The sequence below is a fragment of the Didymosphaeria variabile genome, assembly GCF_027946475.1.
Source record: "Didymosphaeria variabile strain IMI 356815 chromosome Unknown scaffold_2, whole genome shotgun sequence".
In the NCBI taxonomy this organism is placed as follows: Eukaryota; Fungi; Ascomycota; class Dothideomycetes; order Pleosporales; family Didymosphaeriaceae; genus Didymosphaeria; species Didymosphaeria variabile.
Window position 1 is genome coordinate 1,547,652 of NW_026611621.1, and position 12,978 is coordinate 1,560,629.

The window sequence follows — 12,978 nt, forward strand, 5'->3', positions numbered from 1 at the left end:
AACGTCGCGCGACGGCGGGGCAAAAGCGATGCGCTTGGGGTTGTGATGGAGTGAACAGTCGTCGAAGCACTGAGCGCGAGGCGGTCGACAAGCGGGCGCTAAGCGGTTCTTGAGGACGTCCAATCAGACGTTGCTTCTGTCGCGACACCCTTCATCACGTCAGAAACAGTCTTCAATTTCTCTGAAGTGCAAAAACGTTGCGGACCTCGCTTTTCATGACGCATGGCGCTCGGTCCTAAGCAGAGAACCTGTCATCAGGTTGCCCATGCCGTACCCGCGAACGTCAATAACGTCTTACAACAAGTGAACGTCTACTGATTGCAAATTTCGGGGTACCGCCATTGTGGTTCCGCTTGGGTAAGTAGCAATATCGTCCCGTGGCGATCAAGCAAATCTCCGATTGTCTACCGGGAAAGCGTAGACTTTTGACTGACAAGGCTACCAATTTCCTACAAAACCAAGCTTGGAAGGTCAACTCGTGGGCTGTACCAGATATCTTGGTTGGCATACTCCAAGCCATGCCAAAGAGGCCAGAACATCAATCGAAGGAATCATCTTACTACCTACCAATGCTCGACGATTGATACCATGGGAAGAGAGCTATCGACATGGACAGTTTCAACACAGAAAGCACTTATCGATTGCGGACTGGTGAAAACTACTTCTCTACGTCGGTTCGTGAGCCCTGTGGCGAGTGAACAATGCCAAAGTTGATGTCAAGCTAGAAATCAATGAGACATGGAAGGAAGAAGCACTGTGCGCGCCCTGATTCCACGGTCAAACGTTGATGTTGGCCCTGCACGTGGCGGCGAGGGGTGGAGGGAGGACCCACCCTTACGCTTCCAGACCAACGAAGGGCGCGGCGCTAATTTTGTCAGACCTCACCGCGCGCTGACAGCCAGATTCCAGTTATCTTGACCGCCACAACACACTGCTCACGGCCCATCTCTCGACTCAAGCCTCGAAATTGTCCAAAGTCGTCTGCAGACACAAAGGAGCCATGGCCCGCGGCAACCAGCGCGAGAAAGCCCGCGAGAAGAACCTCAAGGAGCAAGCTGGCAAGGTACGTTTGGCGCCCTCTTATCGACCCCATCGCACTGCACGGGGGTTATTGGAGTGGATATCATGCTGACGCGGTGCGCAGAAAAAGGGAACCAACGTACGTCCGTAGGCGAAGGGTCAGAGAGGGGCACGGTATTGTTCTAACGAGTGCAGTTGACCGGCACGGAATTTGCAAAGGCGAAGGAGGACACGGCGGCTATCATGCGCGCCAAACAGGCTGCTGGTGCGTTACTTCTTCCCAACTAAACTGCGCGCTCTGCAAAGGACTTGATGCATTGTGAACGCCGTGTGCTGACACGCGTGCAGCTGATGCCAAGAAAGGGGAGAAGAAGTAGGTTGTCGACCGTGGGACTGATTGCGCAACTTGAACTGCGACCGACTTGCATTGCTCGGGCCCAACATTTTGTGACGCGGCGGGAACCGGTTGGGAACGCATAGTTTTGGTGCTGGGGTTTGCCTTGGATACTCAATGAATCGTTTATGACTTGATCTGCTGTGATGCTCCATTGCCCAACTGCGCCGTTTCATGCTCGTGGACCCAATACCTAGGTAGACACTCGTTCACGTGTGCTCGACAGGAATCGGTAATTCAAGTTTCATCTCTCGGAGAGCTTCATTGAAGGTTCTATGTTTAAGCTTTACAAGGCAACCATCCACGTGCCGCGCGGTCATGGATTACATACGGTATAATGCGAAACGCCCACCTCCAAGAAACAGCAAAATGGTATAAGGGTGAAGCCGTCCAGAAGCCATCAAACCCATCATGAACCCCCTGAATCATACATCACAGTCTCCCCAACATTACCATCCACAACCGTCCTTTTTTGATGCGTCGCATCTATGGCAGCATACCAGCGAAGCCACCGAAGTTGTTGACAGCGGCTGCTTGCGGGAAGGAGTTGACACCGCAGAGACATTGGCAGCCGCAGGCGTTACCGGCGGAGTCGGTACCCTGGCCAGCGACGACAGTTGCAGCTGCGCCGGCGGCTCCCGTACCAGTGGCGGCGGCGGCGCCGCCAGCTGCGACGGTCACGGTAGAGGCTGCGGCTGCGGCACCAGCGTTGACAGACTGAATGGGAGCGAGACCAAGGTTTGCGGATTTGGTGCTGTTCTTGTTGATGGCGTTGTTCTTGAAGACAGCCATTGTCTTGTCACCGGTTGTGGCAGCGTTGATTGCGAAGACCATGCCGACACCGCAGTGGGTGGATTGCTTGCAGTAGAACCCTTTGCGATTGTTAGCGGCGAGCTTGCATGTGTGATTGATGGTGCGTTGCTTACATTGCGGGTCCGCGGTTTCGACGGTCACGTTCCAGGTCACTCCCGCCTTTCCTTCTGCATTGGGCATGAAGCCGGAATCCTTTCCTCCCTCCATTGCCTTGCAGGGTTCGGCGAATGTCGATTGCGTGGCAGTGTGGTTCTTCTGCATGAAGACAAACTGGACCATGTCGCCTACGTTGGCGGTGATGGACTCGGGAGAGTATCCTAATACTGGTGCCATTCCGGTCTCGACGGCCTTCAATCCACCAACGGTAACCTGATCGTTGTTAGTTGTGATCCAGGAGGCATCAAGTTGCTTGCGTACCGTATGTACCATAGGACCGGAGGCTTGCGGTGCCAAACTCATGACCTGCATTTGAGCAGCAGCGAGACTGGCTGCCAGCGGTAGTGCCGAAATGTACTTCATTATGACTAAACTTCTGGTTGTTGTAGAAGGGCGAAAGAAGGAAGCGCCTGCACTGCAGACAAATGTACTAAATTGACGAAGTCGAAGAGAAAGACTGAAAGGCACACGATGAGGGCCGGCTCAAGAGTTGTGAGTATGAAGCGAAAACCAGAAGCGAAGGGAATGAAATGGTTAGGCACCGGTCCGACACAGTTAAGGGAGGATAGAAGGCAGAAAAGAGGGAACGGGTCAGGACTATCCATTGCCTTTATCGCCGCATGAAATTGGGATGCTGGGGGTCGCGAACCTGCTGCAGACGCGCCGAAACATCACGCCCCTTCGGCTTGGCGCAAGCCGGTAAGTGCGCGAAAGCCACCTGCGAAAATGAACTGATTCTGCTGAGGCAGTGAGGCATAGCGGGCGTGGCGTCCGTGCCTGACGCTCGTGCTGTGTGAGATGGGTTCGAGGTTGTCGCGACAGTGTCGCAGAACGGTCTCGCTTGCGCGCCCCCATACCCAACATGGCAACGCTAAGCTTTTGACAAGCTCGCACTACAAGGCAACTCAATGGAGAAGCCTGGACGGAAAGGCACCCGGATGCTCCACCTGCATAACCTGCTGAGGCATAATGAATCTCGCAGCCTGAGTTCCCGAAGTCGTGAGGCACGAGCTGTTCCCCGTCAGCAAGGCGAAGATATACAAATCGGGACCTCACCTCCTGATTGGCCCCGACATTTACAGTGTTCTATTCTGTACGGACTACGACCTTGTCGAAACGGCTGCCAGGTATCAAATCTTCAGGTTCCCGTGATAGGATGTTTTGGCTCCAGCCTTGTCATTACTTCTGGTTTTCCTGCGACCCGTTGTTCGGCGCGGGTTGCTCCTGCCCAGCGACCAAGCCGGTGTAGTAGCCGGCATAGTACCAGGACATCATCAGGTTTTTCGTATTCTCGTCTCGCACTGTAAGGATGTGAGAAAGGTTTCTTGCCAAGCAGAATCTTCTAGGCAGGAGACGTGCCGGGTAGTCGGCTCTGTCACTTACCTGATCCGAGAAGAGCCTGCGGCATCGAAGCTGAGAAAGGCCCGTCATGCGGACGCTCTGTTCCCGTCGCTTTTGCGCTTCCTCGGGTGACTGGTGTAGCTCGGTCCTGTTCCTGGTCAGTTACCGATCGGCATGGCAGTCAAGCTTGTCAATATGTCAAATCACACCTTTACGTTTGCATCGCCCAGTCCGCTCGGCTCTTCGCCATTGGTCTGTACCTGTGGTAGTGCGGCATCGGTGGCATCCGGGTTGGTGATCGGATCAACACCGGGCTCAGTCTCCTCTTGCAACAGATCTCCATAGTCCCTATACTGATCAGCTGACGTTCAAACGTACGACGGGCATCTTACCCTCGCAATCTCTCCAGCTCTTCCTCCGTTAACGCATCCTCCAGTCGCTGGCCTGATTTGGAAATGCTATGATATTTCTGCCCTTCATTAACCCAGTATTCAACTGGTCTTAACTACAAAACACGAACCTGATACTCGGCTACCGCGTCGTCCCATGAATTGATCAGGGCGGAGTCGTCCCAAGCACTCCGGTCGTCGAGGTTGATACCAGGCGCCATGGCGTCGCAGAGGATGAAGCCGGTATTGGCGCTGTTATGAATGCCTCGTTACGTGTCGAGAAGCCGCGTTTGTTTATCCCAGATCTGTGCGAAATCTTTATTCCAGATTAACGTCGAGTAGTTTTCAGATGTGTTGCATGGCCTTGTGATGATGGTGACTGCCTTCCACATTCGGTGGATCCTCGGCACTAGCGGATTTTAGCGCGCCAAAAAAGTTGGCGGCTCGAGCTTCCTCCACCGAACTTTTTCGTGCAGTGAACGTCCAGCTGCAACACCACCACACGACCAGCTACACTGACCACAATGGCTGCCTCAGACGTGCAAGGCAAGAAGCGCAAGGGTATGGATTATTGCCCATCAATTGTATTTGTGGCACATCTGGCTACGCAATACATTTTCCCCCAGTGCGACACCTGCAACCAGTGCTAATTCACATAGGCGCAACCGATTCCCAACCTAAGGCGAAGAAGGCGCGCAAATCCGATGATATCACTGCCGCAAAGTCCACGCCTAAGCAAGCCACTGACATTGTCTCCGAGGACGAAACCTCCGCACCGGTGAAGGCTCCTAAGTCCAAGAAGTCCAAAAAAAGCAAGGCCACCGAACCTGCCGATGCCGAAATCGCCAAAGTAGAAGAAACTGTTGTAAGCGAAAAGCCAAAGAAGAAGGCAAAGAAAGGCAAAAAGGTGGACGAGGTCGAGATTGCTGTGACAGAGGAGGACATTCAGGACGTACTTGCTGGTGCGGAGGAACAGAAGCGAAAGGAGAAGAAGCCCAAGAAACCCAAGAAAGCAGAAATTGACGAAGAGCCAGCGGCAGAGCCCGTACTTGAAGAAGTCAGCGTGGTAGTAGAGGAGAAGAAACCGAACAAGGGAAAGAAATCAAAGAAGCAGGAAGAGGCACCTGTAACAGAGGATGAAGAGATTGCTGTTGCAGAAGACAACGACGCAGAGGACGAGGAGGCTTTGGACGATCAGACGGCTGCTCTGCTCGCTGGCTTCGAAAGTGATCGCGACGAGAGTGATCTGGAGAAGGAAGACGAAGAATTCGATGAGGATGCTCTAGCTGAAACAGGCAAAGAAATCAGCAAGAAGAAGCGCAAGGATCTGGAAAAGGCACGAAGAGATGCTGAGCCAGGTGTCATTTACCTTGGGTGAGTTCCCCTGTCACTCCGCATAGGCCATACACCGGCCGTCAACTGTGTTTCGAGCTGCTAATCTCCTACAGTCGCATTCCCCACGGTTTCTTCGAACCCCAAATGAAGAAATACTTTAGCCAGTTCGGTACGGTCCTTCGTCTGCGCCTCTCCCGTAACAAAAGGACTGGGGCATCTAAGCACTACGCCTTTATCGAGTTCGCGAACGGTGAAGTCGCCGATATCGTCGCCAAAACCATGCACAACTACCTCATGTTTGGACATATCCTGCAATGTCGCGTGATTCCATCCGAACAGGTTCATGCAGAGCTGTTCAAGGGTGCAAACGAGCGCTTCAAGGTCGACCCGCGAAACCAGAAGGAGCGCGCTGCCCTGGCTCGGGGTGCAACACGCGATGTTTGGGAAAAGCGAGTGCAGCGTGAGAACAAGAAGCGCACTGGCAAGGCTAAGGCGTTGCTGGAAGAGTTCGATTATGAGTTAAATGCACCTCCTGCAAAATCCGTGGATTCGGTGCCTAAGAAGACCGCTGCCGTAGAGGATGCTCCTGCCCAGGCCTTATTGACTCAGGGAGAGGTAAGTCACCCCAGAGCGTGAATATGCGACCAAGAGACTGATAGTTCAATTGCAGGCCGATGCCGAACCCGAGGCTGATACCGTTCTTGCTACAGATGAGGCTGCTGAGAAGAAGAGCAAGAAGGCTCCCAAGAACAAGAAGCGCAAGTCCGATGTCGTACCCGAGGCTATCGAGGAGCCTGAGGTTCCAGCGCCCAAGTCCAAGAAGGCGAAGAAGGAATCGCAGCCCCAGACCGAGGTCGTCGCAGAGAAGAAGCGCAAGGTGTCTCAAAATGGCACCAGCACCAAGAAGGTGAAGAAGGCCAAGGCGTAGAATAATTTAGTTCCTTAGCGATACGAACACCAAAGTACTTTGTGTGATTCCAGGACGGTCTGGCTCTGTCAGTTCAGCCTCAACTCTGATTTATTGGCCAAGAAATCTGGCCGTGCTCTGTGGTCGGCACTTCAAAATACAGGATGACATAACTACAGGCGCAGACGGCGCAATTATTATTGAAGATATGTTCATGTCGCTTGTTCGTGTCTAGTTTGTCCCAAAATCATCTCAAATACGCCATCACTTCATTCGAGGAGAAAACCAATTGCTATCAACGTACACTAACTTCAAATACACTATCGAACCCACTTCAGTACACGCTCTTACATGTGTACACGACACGAAGTTTGCCACTAGAGCTGGAAACAAGGGAGTTTGAATCAACTTGTGCACCTGCTTCGTTTCAACTTCTGTTCTCGCTCCGTTTCAAGGTCACGCACCGTATGCAAAGAGCGCCATCTCAAGGCAACTCTTTCACCTCCATCGCAAAAAGTCCTTTATAGGGTGAGTTCGGGACCAGTTGGGCATCTTTAAACGCGTAGGCGTGATGGTGCGCGCGCCCTGCTCCATATCGGCTTCCATCTCATCCAGGCTTCAGAGAGTGAAGGGGATACCTCTATCCTAAGCCCAATAAAACTTATACATAGCTCGTTATAGAAAGTTGATCGGAAGGGAGTCGATGTATTCTGGCTGCACATCTTTCTCCATATCCCTGTCAATCCAATGAACCACTGTGCCTCGACTAGGAGCTGTAGCATCATATTACTCTCGGGAAGGTTGGCCCAGGCATAGATGATGGTGGTGTACGAAGGCCCCTTTGCACGGAATAGATTCTGCACGACGTCCAGGCATCCTTTCTTCGGGGCCGGCACGAGTAGCCGGCCGGCAAGAACGTACGATCGGACAACTTTGATAACACGAGACTGCCAGAGGACCTCTTAATCGTCGTCCTCGGCAAGGAATAGCTTGTCCCATTGCGAAGCTTCCGAAAGCTCTTCTAGATAGAGCCATAAGCAAAGACATCAAAGAACTCTAGGTAACATTTTGTTAGCATGTATCTGTGATAATTACTGTCATGTGAACTTAGATCGACGTACCTGTCAACGTATCCTTGAGTTCTACCACTCTGTCTTGGGCACACTTGAAGACTGGAAGGTGAAGAACGATGAACGATGAACGCGCTCCACGACGGGAATCGATGCTAAGATCAAGTTGCTCTTCTCGTTCTCGGATATGCTTATAGTACGCTGCGATACGTCCTTGATAAGTCAAACGTATCAGATATGTAGCGTACTGCTATCGTAAAAGCTCATGCTGAGATACATGTAGTCTATTGTGTACGCCAAGTCTCGAGTAGTGCAGGAAGGATCATCCACACATAGGAGAGCTTCACACTCATCGTTATTCCGCTATAGACTTCTTTAGGCACTAATTATTCTTTCTTCCTTGGACCAGTGACATCACTATCCACCTACTCTTTCCCCTCAACCACTACCAAATCTCTTTATGCATGAACTGCATCTACCCCGATCAGATTTCTGTTGAACTTCAAGCTTGGGCACCGTATTGCCCACCCTGGGGTAACACAATGTGTCGATATCGTCGATGAGGCATTGCAGTGCTCTACACCAGTGCACCACAAAAGACAACCAAGTTTCAAAGTGTATGCTCTGCGGGCTAAAAATCAACGTCGGCTGAGCGAATGTCCTCGAACTACTCTAGCGAGCCGTCTTCCGTCGTTTAGCTAGTCGTTCGTCGACCGCATCTTCGACCGCATCTTCGACCGCATCTTCGACCGCATCTTCGACCGCATCGTCGACCGCATCGTCGACCGCAGCGTCGGTATCGGTATTGTAGTCGAAGTATTGTGCTATACAAAAGTTCCGAGCCACCTTTCCACGGCACTGAAGCTGATTTTCGCATTTAACACCCAACCTATGTACTATAGGAGGCTGGGTATTGGGTAGAATCTGTTGAATCTGTATTCCTGGGCCTGGTAAACGTTAAAATAGGGCACCAAGCTGTCAGAATTAGCTTACCAGAGCTATAAGCCCAATAACCAGCCTCCTATAGTACATAGGTTGGCTGTGAAGTGTGGAAATCAGCTTCAGTGCCGTGGAAAGGTGGCTCGGAACTTTTGTATAGCACCGATAACGCAATTCCATCTCCCTCACCGTGTTCTTCGCGAGGTTTGCGTATTTCTTTGCCACGCGAATCAGGAAGTTGGTCGGAAGAGCTACCGACGTATCGTCATCCGGGAGAGGCTCGAAATCAGAGCCAGGTTCGTAGCCCTCAAGGTCACCATTGATACAGGCCGCATCAACGAGGAGTTGAAGAAAGGGTGATGTCTCCGGTAGACGAGCGAAGGCCTTGGTGATAGCTGTGTGCCGTGGCGCTGAGACTTTACAGAAATCAACAGACAGCTTCAGTAGGAGTGACTCCAGCGCCGGGACAGAATATTCGTGGGCAAAGATATACACGGCTGTAACGTCGTCATCAAAGTATTTGTTAGACGTGACATTGTACACAGTCCTCCACTCGATGATTGGTGCCTGTCACAGTTGAATCAGCAGGAAGCCTTTAAGTACGCCGTTCATGAGACAACATACCAGCGTCTGCTTGTACATCCATTGAGAAAGATAATGAAGCCGCCTTGGTTGACATCATCCAGTACGAAGTTATCGGCATGGCGGTTTTGATCTGCGGGAGTGTGGCCTGCAAATTTGCTACGAAACCATTCGGAGTGGTGCATCGCAAGCGCCCTGTGAAAACGAAAACCTGGCGCGTCCTCTTCCTGCCCAATCTTGACGCATATAATGCGCTGCGAGTAGATTTCACTATACTGTTAGTGTTGGACCAGCAAACAGCTAGACATGCACCTCGACTCACTAGGGCGTCAAGATGGCGCTCTTCACGTTATCGGAGGGCCCCTCATCGGCTTCAGACTCTGTCACCCGCCGTTCAAGCTGGAAGTCTGATATTGCGAGGGTTCAGACCGAGTGGGGTGGTTTGGGCTCAATTTATAAATTCACGCCGTTTGACGGATCAGTAAGAGCAAACAAAGTAGTTTGTTATCTAGCCTGAGTATACTTGCTGTTTGCGCGATTCGTTTGCGGGTATGGCTAGCTACTCAATCAGATGACAAGCAGCCGAATCTCTGATGTATCTATGAACATTGAATTGTTGAAGTCTTGGCTGCTACCTGATCGACATACCTAAATACATACAGATTGAGTTTTGGAGTTTACGTTGACCCATCTGAAACTCCCCATCAATGCATATCCCTTGACCATGTATAAACACTACTCACATTTTGTCCCGCTCCCGCCGACGCCGGCAGCCGCATCGCTACCTCCACCTGCGACTTCCCTGTACCTCCCCAACAAGTCCGGCCGCACGAACAATACATAGCACCTCCACACCAACGGCGATAGCAGCAACCCAATGCTCCCAAGCGCGAGCTTCGTACTCAGCGCCGCGTCTCCCTTCGCTGCCTCCAAAGCCAGGATCGGAATCAACACTGCCTCTCCAATACCCAATGACAGATACGTCGGCCTACGAGATTCGATGCCATTCCGAGTATTAGTCGCGCCAGCTAGCAGCGCAGAAGTCAGACCTCCAACGATGATGCCTCCGAAGAGTCGGGCGAACAAAACAGAAGCTGGGTTGATATCAGACGGGCGCAGAATCAGAAGAGATAGTATGAAGCGTGTGTTGGTTATGAGTGGGATGGTGAAGAGGTTCGCGATGGCCTCGAGGAGAAATGCTTTACGAATGGTGGAGCCGTTTTGGCAAGGGTCTGGTATGATGGTGGGATTGCTTGCTGCTGATTTTGAGAACGACATTTTTGAGGATTGGGTTGGAATGGACTGTGAAAGACGGAGGCACAACGCCTTCGACAATTCTAAAGTTTGCGTGGATGTATGTAAAGTGTATTATGGTGGTCACCCTGACGTCATCACCATGATGTTGAATACCACTGTAGGTATGAAGTCACATGAGCTACTGATAACGGGAACGATTCATATGTTGAGAATTGAGCTTCAGGAGACACATAGAATATGATTGACATCGGTGAGAATGCTCTTCAGGACAGGAATTTATGGGCTTTAGTTATGGTGCTGAGATCTTATTTTTGTGGCCTTGTCGATTCAAGTCTAGCTGCTTCTCATAGATTGTTGTTGTAGTGGTCGATAGTATCAACGAGATCTTGAATAACATAGCAGTAATTAGCATTACAATTCATAATGGTACCTGATCCTTTGGCGTCTCTGTTGTCTATCTGTGTGCGACACCTGAAGAGCCTTTGGTCATACTCTGGGTGCTCCGACCCGTGATCATCATTGAGACATCGCTCTAGAATTAGAGAAATGTCTTTCGTCATCGTTTAAGAGTACTATTTTCATCACCTGTATGAAGAATTGTCACCCCGCCAATAAGTCAACAAGCTCAAACAGCCTCTCCTCCTCCTCGTCCCTGACTTGTCCATTCCTCTTCTTGGGGTACTAATCAGCGCGTTTATGATTCGCGAGGTGAGGTACGCGGACATACTCACCCTATCCATGTTTATGAAAGGAACATCCTAAGCCAATTCATGTATGTGCGCAGGACTTTAGACAACCTGTCTGAGTAGACTTCTGCTGGGTGACTACGTGATGAGCTGTATGAACCATGTCTCCGCTCAACAACTTGCTATTGAGGGCGAAGCTACCTGCTTGCGGTCTACGCGAAGCATACAAAGTCTCTGCGCCTTTCTTTTTATCGATGCTACATGCAACATGAGTATGAACATGCTTTGGTGGACTAATTACCGCTCTGATCCATCGCCGCCATTGATATAGTCTTCAAGCCAGTGTCTTTCAACGGTCCCTTATCTGAGATTGTTTCTGCATCGCCTTGACCCAGGATTGTTGCAGAAGCCTACGCAACACCTCTTCCTCTCCTTGATATTCTGTTTTCATGCCAGCCCGACGCTCGAATCCTGGCTCCAATACAGTCAGTGTTCGTCGACGAGACGCTTTAGGGTCCGATCGCGTTCCGGAAGCAAGGCGAATGCAGATACAATTGTGTCGAAACAGGGTACAAGGCCGTTTTCGAGCGCGGGAACGAGCATCTCTAAATGTCTTTTTCAATGTCAAGACAAAGAACCGATCGGCAAGAACATAACCATTTGATGCACAAAGCCATTGAAGCTTCACGCGCACCATCGGATTTGTTTTGACAATCATGGTAGATGTCCGGAAGGTGCTGAGTGTATAGCCTGTCGATGGATGGTTCGATATCCGCAGGCTCGAAGTCCGGGAATTTGACCTAATGCGACCAACACGGTTACTTTCGTGGCTTACTTCATGTGCATACGGAGTACTGTTGCACGCGAGCTAGCTTGACCTTGATGAGTTACCTCGTCAGTTCCACCCTGTTCGAAGGTATCAGCAACAAATGTAGCACGAAAGTACTGCAAACAACGAGTAATGAGAGCTTCGAGGACATGGTAGGTCTTGGAACCATTGACTCCGTTCCGATTAGCGAAGATGTAGAGGTCCACAAGCTCGCGACCAACATGCTCGGACACGGTCCTGTCATAGTCCGTATACCACTCGGTGCAGTGGACCTTCGCGAAGGCATGGGAGTGCATTTGGGCGTTGAAAAGTTCGAACACGGTCAGAATGACGTCTTTTTAGGGTTACCTTATTAGAAGATGTCGTCGGTACCTGCTTGCTAAACCTTATGGAGAGTCGTCATGTGTGTCTAGGATATCGAATGGTTAGTCTTCCTGGATTGCGCAGAACCGGGTGTGCTGGGAATACTCACCTCGCTAGAGACGCCGTGCTCGAACATTTGTTACCCGAATGCACAGCAAAAGTAGCTAGAGAGGGACATAATGAGGGCTTTAGAGATGCGGCACGATTTTTCCTCAGCACCAAGCTTGACGACGACCGCAGCAGGGCCGCAGAATATGTCGCTGTGCAGGTGAGCTACAGATCACGGAACGTCTTGTGAGGAGAAGAAGTACCTGATGCTGGGGGGCTCGGAGTCTTGCTTTGCGGCTTCCATGATGCCGTTTCGTTGTGTTGTGCGGGAAGCGGGTTTAAGATGATGGCGAGAGCCAGCCGTTGGTTGCAGCGAAGAGGTGGCTAGGCGAGGGGCCGGTCAAAGTCAGAGTGAAGACGGTGTGACCGCTGCGCTTGTCCGGCTTTTCTACCGTTCTCCAGCATAACACACGCACGTTTAGTCTGATAGCAGGCGAACTTCTAGCGTTTTTTATCAACTTCGTTGAATCTGACATCGCATTCTGTTTGTACCCTTACACCTACCTATGGTACCCTTACACCTCCCTAGTAATAGGAACCTTCACCTTAAAATGTCAAGTTCATCTGACGGACCACCACCATGCTTAACGAGCGTGATAGTTGACAATATGGCGCAGGGTAGTAAAACTTCGATTGTCAATGTGACTGAAACTGCAAAAGAAAGGAATCCAGATTGTAAGTGAAGGAGCGTGTAAGGTGTAAAAAGAGCATGGGAAAATGTGATGGGACAGGACAGTACATAAGAGATTCATTGCCCTTATGTCCGATGGAGGAACTACTGCAATGACA

The 12,978-nt window shown here is 50.9% G+C and overlaps 4 protein-coding genes across 4 annotated transcripts; 1 reads left to right on the top strand and 3 right to left on the bottom strand.

Moving 5' to 3' along the window:
• Nucleotides 1-1,900: 1,900 nt before the first annotated feature.
• Nucleotides 1,901-2,746, bottom strand: N0V89_002214 (uncharacterized protein; the record flags this gene model as incomplete). The annotated part of the gene is made up of 1 exon (XM_056211024.1): nt 1,901-2,746. One exon carries the CDS (start codon nt 2,744-2,746, stop codon nt 1,901-1,903), a length of 846 nt encoding a protein of 281 aa, XP_056074497.1.
• A 1,181-nt stretch (nt 2,747-3,927) lies between these two features.
• Nucleotides 3,928-4,334, bottom strand: N0V89_002215 (uncharacterized protein; the record flags this gene model as incomplete). The annotated part of the gene is made up of 3 exons (XM_056211025.1): nt 3,928-4,072; nt 4,117-4,193; nt 4,245-4,334. 3 exons carry the CDS (start codon nt 4,332-4,334, stop codon nt 3,928-3,930), a joined length of 312 nt encoding a protein of 103 aa, XP_056074498.1.
• Nucleotides 4,335-4,637: 303 nt separating this feature from the next.
• On the top strand, nt 4,638-6,376 carry NOP15 (nucleolar protein; the record flags this gene model as incomplete). Its single annotated transcript, XM_056211026.1, has 4 exons — nt 4,638-4,674; nt 4,773-5,487; nt 5,562-6,063; nt 6,119-6,376. The coding sequence occupies 4 exons, from the start codon at nt 4,638-4,640 to the stop codon at nt 6,374-6,376; spliced, it is 1,512 nt and encodes a 503-aa protein (XP_056074499.1).
• Nucleotides 6,377-8,097: 1,721 nt separating this feature from the next.
• On the bottom strand, nt 8,098-9,010 carry N0V89_002217 (uncharacterized protein; the record flags this gene model as incomplete). The annotated part of the gene is made up of 3 exons (XM_056211027.1): nt 8,098-8,249; nt 8,535-8,861; nt 8,989-9,010. The coding sequence occupies 3 exons, from the start codon at nt 9,008-9,010 to the stop codon at nt 8,098-8,100; spliced, it is 501 nt and encodes a 166-aa protein (XP_056074500.1).
• Nucleotides 9,011-12,978: the final 3,968 nt, after the last annotated feature.